Source organism: Desmodus rotundus, chromosome 7 (assembly GCF_022682495.2).
Source record: "Desmodus rotundus isolate HL8 chromosome 7, HLdesRot8A.1, whole genome shotgun sequence".
In the NCBI taxonomy this organism is placed as follows: domain Eukaryota; kingdom Metazoa; phylum Chordata; class Mammalia; order Chiroptera; family Phyllostomidae; genus Desmodus; species Desmodus rotundus.
The window spans coordinates 38,252,987-38,269,026 of NC_071393.1; the positions used below are offsets into that span (position 1 = coordinate 38,252,987).

General features: G+C 38.8%; 1 protein-coding gene across 1 annotated transcript in view; it reads right to left on the bottom strand.

Moving 5' to 3' along the window:
• Positions 1–16,040, bottom strand: part of LRRC49 (leucine rich repeat containing 49) — a 146,087-nt gene that overhangs the window by 8,804 nt on the left and 121,243 nt on the right. Inside the window, exons 12-14 of the mRNA XM_024557498.4 lie at positions 15,535–15,772; positions 14,164–14,349; positions 11,302–11,411 (exon numbers count right to left, since the gene is read on the bottom strand). Coding sequence (XP_024413266.2) covers positions 11,302–11,411; positions 14,164–14,349; positions 15,535–15,772 — 534 coding nt within the window. The remainder of the gene's footprint in view (positions 1–11,301; positions 11,412–14,163; positions 14,350–15,534; positions 15,773–16,040) is intronic.

The following is a 16,040-nucleotide window of genomic DNA, read 5'->3' on the forward strand; positions in this document are numbered from 1 at the left end:
CCACATCCTTGACAACACTTTCTGTTGGTTGATTTATTGATGATAGCCATTCTGACAGGTGTGAAGTAATATCTCATTATAGTTTTAATTTGCATTTCTCTGATGATTTGTGTCATTCAGCCTATTTTCATAGGTCTATTGGCCCTCTGTATGTCCTCTTTGGAGAAGTGTCTATTCAGGTCCTTTGTCTATTTTAAATTAGATTGTTTGTTCTTTGGGTGTTGAGACTTCTAAGTTCTTTATAAATTTAGGATATTAACTCCTTCCCAGATATATCATTGTCAAATATGTTCTCCCATTCGATGGGTTGTTTTTCACTCCGTCGATGTTTTCCTTTGCTGTGCAAAACCTTTTTAGTTTGAGGTAGTCCCATTAGTTTATTTTTTGTTTCCCTTGGATGAGGCGATAAATGAGAAAAAATATTGCTATGAGAAATGTCCGAGATTTTACTGCCTATGTTTTCTTCTAGGATTTTTATGGTTTCAAGCCTAACATTTAAGTCTTTAATCCATTTTTTTAAAGTCCTCACCTGAGGACATGCTTACTGATTTTTGAGAGAGGGGAAGGGAGGGAGAGAGGGAAACATTAATGTGAGAGAGAAACATCGATTGGTTGCCTTTGTGTGCATCCTGATCGGGGACTGAACCCGCAACCCAGGTATGTGACCTGACCAGGAATGGAAGTCATGGCCTTTAGTTTGAGGGGATGATGCCCCGCCAACAGAGCCACAGCAGCCAGGGCAAGCCTTTAATCCATTTGGAGTTTATTCTTGTGTATGATGTAAGAAGGTGATCTAGTTTCATTTTTTTTGCACATATCTGTCCAATTTTCACAACACCATTTATTGAATAGACTACCTTTACCCTATTGCATGTTCCTGCCTCCTTTATCAAATACTGATCGACCACAATGATGTGGGTTTGTTTCCAGGCTCTCTGTTCTACTCCACTGATCTATATGTTGTTCATGCCAGTATCAGGCTGTTTTGATAACTTGGCCTTGTAGTATAGTTTGATAACAGGGAGTGTGATTCTTCCAACTTTGATCTTCTCAAGATTGCTGTGGCAACTGGGGGTCTTTTGTGGCTCCAAACAAATTATTGGAATATTTGTTCTAGTTCTGTGAAATACTCCATTGATATTTAGGCAAGAATTGTGTTGAATCTATAGATTGCTTTGGGTAGTGTGGACATTTTGATGATGTTAATTCTTCCTATCCATGAACACAGTATATGCTTCCATTTATTCGAATCTTCTTCAATTTCTTTCTTCAGTCTTATAATTTTCCAAGTACAGTTCTTTTATATCCTTGGTTACATTTTGCTAGGTTACATCATTAATTTTTGATTCAATTGTAAATAGATTGTTTTCTTAGTTTCCCTGAGAGTTCATTATTGGTGATTTTAATGCAAATGATTTCTGGATATTTATTTTGTATCCTGACACTTTACTAAATTCATTTATCAGTTCTAGTAGTTTTTTGGTGGAATCTTTAGGGTTCTCTATATAACATATTTTGCCGTGTATAATGTACACCCACATTCTTGGCCCAAACTTTCAGGAGAAAAATCTTCTGTTTTAATTTTTAATTCAATTACTTATTTATTTATATTTAGATATTTGTTTTTTTTGTATTATATATAGGAATTTTAGTATTTATTTTTGAACATATTATGGTACAAGAATTTTTATGTAACAAATAATTACAAAACAGAAGAACAGATATAAGATATAAGAAATTTTACACACGGGTAACAAATTTACGGTATTTATGCATCACAGAAGGCCAAGAAGTCTTCATCACTGTCAACATCAGAAGTATCGTCTTCTTCAATTTCTACATTACTAGTGTCTTCTGAAGAGTCACTTTCCTCATCCCGGTAAATTTCATCGGCCTCAGTCCATCCACAGCACTGCTGATGCTGCATTTTTTAAACGATTTCACAACCACTTCCTTCTCGACACCCTTCCACGATCTTTGGGTCCAATCACAAACCTGGGCGATGGACGCTTCTCTGACCCTGCCTGCAGGTGTTAAATCATCGCCAGCTGACAGCATCCATGACCTCCACTCTTTCTTCATTAGGGCCTTCAAGGGCTTGTTTACTGATATGTCAAGAGGCGGTAGCTGGCTGGTTAGCCCACCAGGTATCACAGCAGGTTGGGTTTTCAAGTCTGCTGCGGTTGCTTTTGCACTTTGTGTAACATGGGCTTTGAAATGATCAAAAATAAGCAAAGCTGGTTTTTTAAGTAATCCTCAGGCCTTCGTGACCAGACCCTGTTAAAACGATTTTCATGCCTCCTTCATTTATCCATCCTTCTTCATGCACGTGGACAATAACTCCAGTTGGAATCGTTTCTTTTGAAAATGTTTTTCTTTTAAAGATGATCACAGGTGGCAGCTTTGTCCCGTCTGCACAACCGGCCAGAACAACAGTGAAATGCGTTTTCTCCTGACTGCTGGTTCTAACGGCCATGGTCTTCGCTCCTTCAACGTCCCCAGTTCTGTTGGATGGCACATCAGTGTGGGCGGGGCCTCATCCATCTCAGCGATTTGGGACAGCTCAGAGTTGTCAGTCCTTCGAAGATCAGTAACACATGAATGAAATTCCAAAACTGGATTCTCATAGGCTGCTGGAAGCTTTGGGGCAAGTTTCGTCCGCATCCTCATGCTCACACCTTCTCTCTTCATGAAGCTGAAGCACCATGTAGGCGTTCCTGAGAAACCACCAATGTTTTTTCTCGTGCAATCTTTTCCCCTTCCCTTCTTCTGTCATCTTGGTCGAAACAGAGATGCCTGTTTGACGCTGCTCCAGAATCCAGGTCTTCACCTGCAGCTCCACCTCCAGCCACATTGGAGGCTTCCCTCACATTGCCTTCTTCTCTCTTGGCATCTGAAGAAGCTTTTCTTCCAGTTGCCTCCACAATCTGCTGACACCCTCTGTGGGAGGAGGTCCAAAGTGTCTCTCGGCAGCTCTGTTGCCATGCTTTTTGGCAGATGTTTAGCTTAAAGCTTGCAGTGTACGAAAACCATTTTGACATTTTCCAATAATTTCTCCCACCTACAGTGTAGGAAAAGAAATGTCACACTGTTCACCCTATGGTAATAAAGTCGGCATCACCTATCTTACCAAGTGGGGAACACTTGGTCATCTATCTTACTCTGCAGATAACAATTCGTCACTCTTCGTTTCATTCAGCTGAATTGTTGGCTGAAACTGCTTTCATTGCAAATTTGTCCTAAGTTCAACAAAACCGATTATCGTATTTCAGGGGATTATCTTGCATATGGGTATCGTTATTGCTTTCTAGAGTTACACTTTTAACACACAAGCATAAATGAAAAAAATAAGAACATTTACATAGATACAGAATTAGTACTACCCATGTATAATGTGCATCCTTATTTTTCCCTAAAAAACATGGGCAAAAAAGTGCACATTATACATAGCAAAATACAGTACAGGTCATCTGTAAATAATGACAGTTCACTTCTTCCTTTCCAATTTGGATGCCTTTTATTTTTTCTTCTTGTCTGATTGCTGTGGCTAGGTCTTCCAGTACTATGTTGGGTAAGAGTGGTGAAAGTGGACGTCCCTGTCTTGTTTCCAATCTTAAAAGAAGTGCTTTTAGTTTTGCCCCACTGAGTATGATGTTGGTTGTGGGTTTCTCATATATGGCCTTTATTGTGTTGAGATATGGTCCCTCTATTCCCACTTTTCTGAGAGTTTTTATCATAAATGGGTGCTGGACTTTAGCAAATGCTTTTCCTATATCTATTGATATGATTATGTGATTTTTACCCTTCCTTTTGTTTACGTGGTGTATTACACTTATTAATTTGTGAATACTATACCATCCTTGCATCCCAGCAATAAATTCCAATTCATCATAGTGTAAGATCTTTTTAATGTATTGCTGGATCCAGTTTGTTAATATTTTGTTGAGAATTGTAGCATCTATTTTCATCAGGGAAATTGACATGTAGTTTACATTTTTGGAGGGTCTATCTGGTTTAGGAATTTAGGACAATGCTGACCTTGTAAAACGAGCTTGGGAGTCTTCCTCTTAAATTTTGTGGGATAGTTTGAGAAGGACAGGTGTTAGTTCTTCTCTGAATGTTTGGTAAAAGTTTCCTGTGAAGGCATCTGGTCCAGGGCTTATGTGTATTGGGAGTTCGATTACTGCTTCAACTTCACTAGTTGTAATCTGTGTATTTAGATTCTTTGGTTCTTCCTGATGAAGTCTGGAAGAGCGCATGTTTCTTGAAGTTATCCATGTCACCCAGATTACCCAGTCGGTTGGCATATACTTGTTTATAATATTTTCTTACAATCCCCTGTATTTCTGTGGAATCAGTTGCTACTTCTCTTTCACTTCTGATTTTATTTATTTGGGTCCTCTTTCTTTTTTTCTTGATAAGTGTGGTTAAAGGTTGTCAATCTTGTTTATGTTTTCAAAGAACCAGCTCTTGGTGTCACTGATCTTTTGTATTGTTTTTTCTTTTGTATTGTATTTTGTTTATTTCAGCCCTGATCTTTGCTATTTCCTTTGTTCTACTCACTTTGAGCTTCATTTGTTGTCTCTCTAGTTTAAGTGAAAAGTTATATTGTTTATTTGAGGTTTTTCTTGTTTCTTGATTTAGACCTGTAATGTTATGTTCTCATTCTCACATATTAGTTAGCTCCCATGTCTTTGTATGTGCTTTCAGTTTTATTTTTGTGCTTGATTTCCAGTTTCATACCATTATAGTCAGAGACGATTCTTGATTTGATTTCAATCTTAAATCTAGTGAGACTTGTTTTGTGTCCGCTCTTCATTGTATGCTCTGAAGATTTCAATTAAATCCATCTGGTCCAGTGTGTCATTTAAGGCTATTGTTTCCTTGTTGACTTTCTGTCTGGAAGGTCTATCCATTGATGTCAATGGGATGTTAAAGTCCCCTTCTATGACCATATTACTGTCAATCTCTCCCTTTATATTCATCAAGACTTGCTTTATATACTCTCGTGTACGAGGCACAGTCATTACATAACCTGTGAGTGATAATGCCAAACTCTGAAGTACCCACTGGTCTGTTTCTATGGTCTGTTTTTTCCGCTGGTTCTTATACATGGTGCTTTAGTCCTTCTCTGTGCTTGGTTATTTGTGTGTGTGCTGGTCACTGTCCTTGAAAATTATGCACAGGATTCTTCGAAATACGTTGAAAGACACTTCCTCCAGAGAGGAGGTGCATTTGCTTTTCTAGGTATCTAGAGAGAGCAACATTGAAACTTTGATATCACTTTAAACTGCTCATGTAGTATGAATTCAGGCTGCAAATCTGTATCTGTAAGAGGACTGACTTTCGGATTTAACTTCCTACAGATGATTTTGCCTCTTTTCTGCTCAAACCAAAGCAACTTTTCTGGGAAATGCTGAGTGGGAAGAAAGGAGGGTTATTTCTGGTGCACCCTTACCTCAATGGTGAAGCCAGCTGGGTTCCAGCTTACTCGTGGGACGATCTCGGTTTATGTTCACTATTTAGATGGAGTCCTGGGCTGTGGTTTCTATCCTTCCTTCTTTGTGGCTAGAGAACCACGAAGTTTCCCTGAAATGCCTCCAGGTCAAAACCGGTATGTGTGTTCACCTTCTCAGTGTCCTTTTCCCCATAGACCTTGGTCTAGTAATTATGTTACATATTGTCAGCCCTTCAATACCTTCATGGAGTTTTAAAAATTTTTATCCAGCATTTCAGTTGTTTTAATGGTCAAAACAACCTAACTCAGTATTTTCAGAAAAGAAGTCCATTATATTCTCAATGAAAAGTTTCAAATTGTGCCGACACACAGAGTAAAACTTGAACACCACGTTTCGACTGCACCACCATTCCAACATCCACACTCTTGTGGGTGCTTTTTTTCTTCTAGCTCCATTTTTATGCCTCTACATTTATCTGTATTCACACTTATTTTGTTTCTTTTTATAATAATATTGGGTCTTGGGATAAATACTTTTATGCCTTATTTAATTTAATTAACTGTCTGTCTCTGGATACATCTCTAGTCCTGGAACTTCTGGATTCAGAAGTACGATAGATATTGCCAAACTCCCTCCTCCAAGTTCCTCTGCACTCAGCAGTGGAGAGTGTGTATCTCCCTGAATACCAGTAGATCCTCGATATTATTGGTTCATAATTTTTAAGTCAGTCTCATTGGCAAAAAGTGACACCTCATTATTTTAAATTTTATTTCTCTAATTACAAATGAGTTTGATCTTTTTTATGTTATTTGGCCATCTGTAGTCTCGTGAGTTCTCTATTTATACACTTTGATTTTATTTCCTATCATGTTGACTGTCTTTTTCTAACTAAATTTGTAGAGCCCCTTAAAAAATTTGTTAAAATAGCTATAAATATATTCTTTCTGTCTGCTTATATCTTTTGGCCTTACTATAGCTTTTATCACATAAACCTTTTAAATTTGTGTGAGTTCATGTCTCAAACTTTATGGAAATATTAGAAGGTACAGTAGAATCATTTCTGAAATTGGGATGATGAACCTTCCGAAGATACAAATTCATCTTGTGTAGTTTTCTGAGAAATCTCACTAGGGTTTTTCATTGGTCATTTAGTAAATTTGTGATTTAATGTGAATAAATTTGCATCTTTTTACTATTAATTCTCAGAAGTCATTAACAGTGCACGTCTCTCCAGTCATTAGACTTCTTTCTTCCTAATTTCAATGTTTACTTCATGGTGACTTTGTGTAAGGTGGATTTCCCGGTGTTTTACAGTTTTTGTTGCTCCTATAAATAGGATACTTTTTCTAATGCTAATTTCAATAGTTTATGATTATAATGAGGAAATGTTAATTCTTTTTGTATGTTTAGGTGGTGTCTGGCCTCTTGTATATTTTGGCTAGTTCTAAAAAGTTTAATAGTTGAGCTCTTAGATTTTTCTTAGAAAATGGCTTTTATAAAAAGTCAGTTTTTGCTTTTCCTGGACAACTGTCCTTTTTATTAATTTCTTCTTTCTTTAAAAGTTCACTTTATCTGTATGAATTGCTTTCCTCCATTTTCTTTTACTTTATTTTGGTATGTTCTATCTTCTTGAATTAAAAGCCTCATTCATTAATGTCTAATCTCTGCTTTCTAATAAATACATTAAAGATATATAATTCCATCTCAGTATAGTTTTAGCCATATTCCACAGGTTTTGACATATAGCATTTTTGTTAACTTCATTTATATGTGACTTACAACTTTAGCTTTATTTTATTCTTTTACACCAAATGTTATTTTCTAAAGTCCTTTTTTTAAAGGAATACAATAATTATAATAACAAGAACAAAAACAAAAAATAATAAAAAATAAAGTCAAAAAGATAATTTGAGCAGCACGTACAGACATATGAGAAAAGTAAGCTTCTGCACACTGCGAAACTGTGGGGTCCGCAGTCCGACTCCTAGGGACATCCATTCGAATCAATTTATTTTTTATTATTTTTATTTACTTATTAAATATTTTTATTGCTTATGCCCTTGCATTTGTCCCACTTCCCCCCCTTTATTCCCCTGTGTGTGCACCCTTCTCCCACCCGCATTTCCCCCCCTAGTTCATGTCCATGGATCATACATATAAGTTCTTTGGTTTCTACATTTCCTATACTCTTCTTACCCTCCCCCTGCCTCTTTTGTATCTACCGTTTATGCTACTTACTCCCTGTACCTTCTCCCCCATTCTCCTCCCTCCCCCTCCCCACTGATAACCCTCCATGTGATCTCCATTTCTGTGACTCTGTTTCTGTTCTAGTAGTTTGCTTAGTTTGTTCTTGTTTTTTAGGTTCAGTTGTTGATAGTTGTGAGTTTGTTGTCTTTTAATCTCCATAGTTTTGATCTTTTTCTTAGATAAGTCCCTTTAACATTTCATATAATAAGGGCTTGGTGGTGATGAACTCCTTTAACTTTACTTTACCTGGGAAGCGGATAAAATCAATTTAAGTTACACATATTCCTGTGTAAAGGACCCATGGACAAATCCACGGGGGGGCAGGATGAGGGTGGGAGGTGGGGGTGTGTGGGACAGGGGAAATGGTGGTGAGAAAATGGAGATAGCTGTACTTGAACAACAATAAAATAAATAAAAGATAAAAAGATTAAAAAATCAATTTAAATTACACAGGGTTATCTCTAAAACGCATGCCCCATTTCTCACAAATCGCAACATTTTATACTAAGACATATGAAAGGCTTTCATATCAGAATCTCTATCTTTAAAGCTACAAGTAATAGGTCCTCTGTTAAAGGACATTTAAAGAGTCTTCATATTTTTCTCACTATAAACACCTGGCTGCATTAAAAATCCTTGGACACATACATTTGTGCCCAGGTAAAACATATTATCTGTGCCTCCGCTGATGTGGCTCAGTGGACTGAGTGCCGGCCCCAGAACTGAGAGGTCACTGGGTCGATTCCCAGTCACGGCACATGCTTGGGTTGCGGGCTGGGTCCCCAGATGGGGCCGTGTGATTGGTATGTCCTGCACATCAATGCTTCTCTCCTCTCTTTCTTCCTTCCTTCCCCCCTCTCTATCAATAAGTAAATAAAATCTTAAAAAAAAAAGAATAAAGGGCAGGTTAACTTTAAAAAATTATCTGTATAATATTCCTTTAAGTGCACTCACTCACTCAAGGGCATATATTTAACGAAAGTGTAGGCACTGCTAAACTGTCTTCATTAACACCGATAGTGCACGTGAGCCCTGTTCCATCCCGCTGCTCGTGCCAAACTTTCAGTCTTTCCCCACGGCTACCACATGGTTCTCAAGTCTTCACGTCTCAAATCTGATTGAGGCCAGTAGCTTTTTTAAAGTTTAAAGGCGTTTATATTTTGTTTTCTGGGAACTAGCTTATCCTGTTTCTTTGTTTTTCTGGGTAGGTTTTTGGCTCATTATTTCATGATGTTATTATTGCAGAAAGTGATCTATATGAAAATGCTTTTTTGGCTATACAAGTATATAGATTTTCTTTGAGCTTAATATACGCTCAGTTTTTTCCAAATATTTCTTAGGTGTTTGAATAAGGTTTTTGTTTGTTTGATTTTTTATGAATTGGGAATAAAGTTCTGGAAATAAAATTCTAAATACAGGATGGGGCAAAAAGTAGGTTTACAGAAGTTTGTATGGAAAAATAATACAGTAACTAATAAATAATAATAGAAGAATAAACTCTGTCTTTTGTGTACTAACTGTAATCCAACTTTCGCCCCACCTTGTATATTTATTTGATAAAGTGTGTTAACTGAGTTATTCAAGTACTCAATTCCTTTTTTATTTTGGTTTATCTGATCTACTGAATAAGTAGGCTAATATTTATCACAATAGCTGCAAATATCACAGTGTATACTTCTAAATACATTTAGAAGCTTTGATGTTGGTTAAATTAAGTTTAACATTATTATCTTTTAAGACTATACTTTCAGGGATCATTTCTAAAGTTTGTTACATTATTATCCTTTTTGGTGGGTATAGTTTCTGTCGTCATGAATTCTATTATCACTGATATTAATATTCCTGTGTTTGTTGTTGTTGTGGTCAGAATTTGCCTGTTACGTATTTTTTATTCCTTTATTTTCAACCATTATACATTGCTTTCTTTAGGGTATGTCTCAAAAATACCATGTAACTCAATTTTTAACCCATTATGAGAGCTACTATCTATGAATAGGAGAATTTTATTCATTAATATTTATTGTGATAATTGGCATATTTTCCTTTTTACTTTCTGTTGATGAGTGTTTTTTCCTTTAAGTGATTCAGAAATTATACATCTAATTTTTTCCCTAATGGTAGCTCTTAAAATTTTAAAACACAGTTAAACATATATTTTCCCATTAATTTCTGATGTTAATTAATGCCTATTATTTCTCCTAAACAGGGAGAGAAACTTGACAAGTTTAACTTCCTTTGTCCTAGAATTTTCTTGGATTTTTATCTTCAGGTTATTAAAAATGTTTTACATTAATATTTTGAGACAAGTATAATTTTTACTGATTTCTTTCCTTATTATTTCTTAAATTCATTGTTTCGTACTTCTTGCATTCACTGTTAATTTTGTAGCCTTACCTCCCTCAGAATTCATTTCTCAGAGTGGTTCTGTAGGTTTTCAATGGGATTCTGATTCCACCAATTAGATACACTCGGATTAGATCTGAAATCGGAGCTGAGCCAAGTGGGGAAGTATGAGCAGCTCACGAGGTACCCATTTCGTTGGAGTAAGTCAGAGCGCGGCTGCGTGGGTCCAGAACTAGGCTCCGGGGCAGGGAGTGGCAGCGCTGATCCCTGGCACAGTTAAAGTGGGACGATCCTAGAGCTCGCAGGTGGGACCAGTCTCCTGACTGCAGCACAGGTGGCCGTTTCCTTGTTGGGCTGGCCCCATCTAGACGCTGCTTCTCCAACCCTTCTAATGATTTTGTAGACAGCTCATTCTCTGCGTATCAGTACTTTTCTACTTTAGCCAGAGTGAACTCTCTTCTGACGGGATCGTGGCTTCTCCGCCTCCATCTACGCCACGTCCTGTGGGAAAGTGTGCTCTGAACAGTCTTCAAGTCGTCCTCTTCTTCATTCAGCCTCGCTGTCTTAGCTCAGGCCTCATAAACTCTCTCCTGGACTACACACTGGCCTCTTGAAGGTATCCATTCCTTCCATCCGTGCCAGCTCAACAGCAGCCTTTCTAGAACGTAAGTCTAACCGCGTGGTTATTGTGCTTAATTACAAGGCACAAGTGCTCACTTTGTTTTGTATGGATTGCAAGGCTCCTCAACGTCAGACCACAATCACTCTTCGTAGCTTCACTTCCTATCATTGTTCACAATCATCCCATGGTCCAAGTACACTGAACTATTTCCAGTCCTTCGCGCCTCCGCACATCTCCTTCCCCCCACCTTCTACCTGAAACACTCCTACTGAGTCCTGCAGAACTAGATAAATGTGACCCCTTTGTGACAGCTTCCCCAGTGTTCTTCCAAAATGCTCTTAGTCTCTTCCGTGCTCCCATAGCTTTCTTACAGCATCTGAAAGGTTTTATTATAATTGTTTATCTATGTCTTTAACCTATTAGCTTATAAACCACAGGAGAGCGAAGACTTTGTCTCACTCATTTTTATATCCCCACTCTGAGTAGGGCCAACTGCAAAGCAAATTTAGGATAAACGTTTGTGAGACGTATACATAGCACAGTTAAGAGGTGTGCGGAATTCATTCCCTTTTCTAGTGCAACAGTGGCTCTCTAAGACAGTTAGAGAAGACTACAGAAATTAAAGGTCACCTGGCGTCACCCAGCATTGCAATCAGGCGGTACTGGGGTAACTCGGAAGAGGCTACGTGTGCCAGGATTCCAAAGAGCCTTTCAGCCATTATCATGTCATTCTGCGTCACCTAAAGAGATACAACAGAGATGGGTCAAAAATGACACTGACACTTCTTAACTTGATACAACTACCGTAATTCCAAATAAGCTTCCAGATTAAGTATTTTCTCTGTCTCCAGGGAAGTGCATTCTCCTGGGCTACGGGAAGAGAGTTCTCATCGATACTTCCCATTCTTCCTTGAGCTTTACTGGAATGTGGCTCATGGTGAGGGAGGGTGACTAGAAGCTGAGCTCACACTGACTGAGAAGCTGTACTTCCTGAGAATTATACAGGGGCACCTTAAATTCTTAATGAATTCCTCAGAAATCCTCCAGCTTTGTAGAGCAGAATGACGAAGGGAGGAAAATTCTCAAGTGTCAATGAAATAGGTTCATTTTAATAATGCTTCAAAGGATCGACAAGGTGGTGCTCAGACCTTGCTCCTCTAAGGAGAATGTCGCCCCTGCCGAAGAGAAGGAACGCTGGAGTAGCCAGGGCGCTCCTGTTCATCCTCAAGTCGCGGCTGCCTTTCAACACTGCAGAGAATAACCTGTCACAGGAATGCCGCGTGAGGCTTCATTCCCGTTAACCCAGAAAATACTAAAAGCAGGCCTTGGATTAATATCTGGGCATACTTTCTTTAATGTGAAACAGTGTTGCTTGCTTTTTTAATACTGTTAGTCTGTTTATATAGTTCAGTGGTTCCCAACCAGGGGCCATTCACACCACGTCTGGAGACATGTTGGCGGCCACAACCGGTGAAGGGGTGCTGCCAGCATCTAGTGGGAAGACGCCAGAGCTGTTGCTACACATCCCACAGTGCCCTGGAGAGACCCCACAACAACAGAGCCGAAGTTTCGAAACCCTGGCATAATGAAATTTTGAATCTTTTGAAAGTTCATTCTTCACACTAGCTGTAGGCATTTTCTGAAAAACTAAACCCCCAATTCACAAGCATCTCATGAATCAGTGCAGACTGACTTTCCACTCCTTCCACTAGACTCTCCTAGTTAATGAGGCTGCTGCCGCCACAGATCCTTCCTTTAGCTGACAAGTAACTTGTGTGGTCTCGTGTAGTCACCTAGCGGCCAGTGCAGGCCACTACTCCATCTCTTCTTCGGGGTCACAGCTCAGTTTAACTCTACCTCGAGCAACACCACGCTCTCTTACACAAAGCGAGATAGAAATAGCATCATACATTACTATATACTGACAAGGATGAGACAGCAGCTTTGTTTTAAGTCATTTATTAAAGGGTCAAATATCTCTGGCATTGACATTTTTGGAACTTTAAATCAGATTAAATTATATTGGTTCTTTCTCATTCTTTTCTACTTTCTATAATTATAGTATACTACTCCTTCCTGCTTCTATAATGTTATTGCATCTCTAGTAGTGGCCCATGTCTGGGTAAATACACTACCTTAGGGTTAATCGGGATAATGGTTTGGCTATTAATGATGGAAAATTATCCATGGCCAAAACAATCATTGTACTTCCAGTCAAGGGTAAAACTGGAAGTAGCTTTGGAAACCTTCGGGACTAATATTAGGTCTGACCGTGGATTCACAGCCTGCCTGGGGAGGGACCAAGAGTGCACAAGACTGAACCACATCTAGGAACTAGCTAGAGAAATTAACAGTTACCCAAAGGCTCCAGCTTTGGCCTTATCTTTAACAGATGGCTGGCACCGTGCTCACGGGCCAACCCCGGGTGGGTACAAATTTCACATGGCTCTTATACAGTGACCCACAGACCTCTGGTCTCCTCATCGTACGCTGGATTTGGGGGTCCCAGGCCAGAGGGACTTGGAGTGTGTATCAGCTGCAGGGAAACACAGCTGTTCTTACCACCTTGCCACCCAAGTTCAACACAGCTCATCTTACAATAAGGAGTTTTGAATTTTCTGAATTTTAAGAGATAATCACAATAATACTAACAGCATATTAAAGATTTTTTTCCTTTGGAGGACTACTTAAGTTCACTTCAGGAATTCTACAGTAGAGAAAGAAGCATAATTTCTCTCTTTTCTTCCTAAATAATATTTGAAGAGAACATGGTCTCTGAGTAGCTGGGGGTTAACCTCGTGACAGCCAGCAGAAGCAGCCTGACAAACCCCTTCCATTCCCAACTGTCCAGCTGCTCAGGCCCCAGGTCCGCGCTACGCGGTGAAGACACGCCGCAGGCCGCTCTTACGGCCTACTCACAGAGCAGTCCAGGTGCTTGCTTTACTTCCTTTGTTTCTCTCATGGTTTTCTCTCTCCTTTCACCATTACTCCTTGCTCACTTCTCCTCCTCACCTCTTCCGCAGTCACTCTTCTTTCCCTGCGCACACGCTCCTCCCCCCATTTTGCTCTCCCCTTCCTCTACCATGACCCTTACAGTGACATTTGTGTATTATTTCCTCATCCCCTCTTGCACGCTGGGCAGTCTACACAGCACTTATAAAAATACAAAGATCGGATTACCTACAGAAGTATTCTTTTTTTAAAAAACTGTCATTCTACTGACCTTTTTACTTCTCTGAATGCTTACAAGCAACAGTAAAAATACTTAGTATTTATCATGACCTGGTTACTATTTTATTTTCAAAATTTGTCTAGTGCTTTAGAAGCTTTTGAATAAATGGATTTTTAGTTTTTTGACATTTTAACTGTCAAGATTTTAAAAGATATATTTCTCAAAAGTTGCAACATGGTTACTTAAATCCCTGACCGCTTTTATGACTATTCCCCTTAAAAAGGAACACTGTTACTCCAGTGACTTAGCGTTTGGCTCACCTCTGCCCCGTTTATTTTCCGCATGCTGAAATGGCTCAGCCTGAACAGGACGTAGTACTTCCAGAGTGTGAAACTGACAACGGGATTTCCCTGAGGATCGACTGTCAACTGGTCGATGCGCCGGAGCTGTGCTAACGCGTTAAATTGCTGCAGCGTTACAAGGTTTGTTTCCTTGAATTTAAGGTGCTACAATAATAAAACACACAAAAAGAACTTAACATTGAGTTTAACCAGCTTGAACTTCTAACATTAAAATTTCACTGATATTTTCCTGCGTAAATCTGTAAATTTTAGGCTTAGCTAGTATGTTTTCAATTATATTAAGTCAACTGAACGTACTAAGCGTTTAATTTGTATGAGTACATTTAATGCACCTAATACTCACTGAGGAAATCCATCACTCCCGCCAGTAATGAATTCAAAATGATTTCCATTCTGCAAAGGACATCCCCGCATTTATCAACAAACTCAATTTCTTAAAAATTATCTAAATATACAATAAAATAAAGACATTTATAAATACACAATAACTCATTACAGTGGTTTTATATACTTTTGCTGAAACTAAAACTGCAAAGGGAAGAGTAAAAATAAAACTTTCAGAGCTTGATAAACACAGCGTTCACAAGGCTTCTGAGAGGACTCCTTAGCCGCTCTACTTGCACCTTTCCGGTTACTGTGTAGGCTGCTCAGCCGGCTACAGGAGAACCAGTGTATGAACACTGAAATGCGAGCGTCAGCGTCCTGTCTGAAATCAGATGTTCTTTTATACGGATACTGGCTCTACTTCTGTCTTATTCAGGGAGAATGACAGGGAAAAAGAACAGGGCGGGTGAGAGATCACTTGGCTAACAGAGAAAAACACGACAGTAACTCTAAGGAGAGCGCACGGAAATCAGTTTCTGCAAATGCACACCCATAAACAACACAGTAACCCCATCACTGAAAAGTGCTAACTGTCAAAGTAATTTTAATGTGCTACTAAAGTTATTTTAAATGTTGTTAGGGGACTGTGATAATTATGTAAAAATGTACAGGTCCCATTAACACCAAGTAACATAAATGAATATATAATATACGGTTAGGAGAGGTCCTGCTGAATGCTTTACAAGTGGAAGAGCAACTTGAATAAAATTATATTAGTCCTTTGTACTCCCTAAAGAATCATTTTCTTTATAATTTCCAGTATTAACAGAAAGCTGCAAGCGCATTTATGAATACTGATTAAATCCCAGATCCAGAAAATCAACACAAAAGCACAGTCTCCCTGCCAGACAGAAATTGCATAAGAAACAGTTAAAAACAGGTGTTTGCCTAACCATACAAGTCACGACTGAGAATAATTCAGGCCCACTAAAAGGAAATGTTTACCAGAGAATTGGGGAACTTCATCTTCAACTTGGGAAGCACTTGGACGATCTCATCAAATTCCATGAAGGTGAAGGACACCGTGGTCACCATGCCTGCTGTCTGCACGCTCCAGTTCCGATCCAGACACTCCAGTGCGCAGGAGCCATACAGGGAAAGCGTGTCCCCATCCACGTCGACAAGGTGCATGTCCGTGGCAGATAAGCCTTGCAAAGCATTGGTGAGTACTGAGTCCAGAGACCTGGAAAACCCCACACGCAACTTGAACAGACAGTCCTACCATGCAACGTAAGTAACAGAATACAAAGACCTGTTGGAAAGTGAATTTAAAATTCTATATTCACTTTCTCATTTCAATAATTAAACCCAGAGCACCAAAGACTAATTTTCAATAGAATATCAGGAAGTTCTGTATTCTTCTAGTCATACATTTTAATTCAAAAAGAGGCTCATGTAAATAAAAAATGCCGCCTTTAAATCCAAATTAATATTCTGTTTAGCTTTAAAAC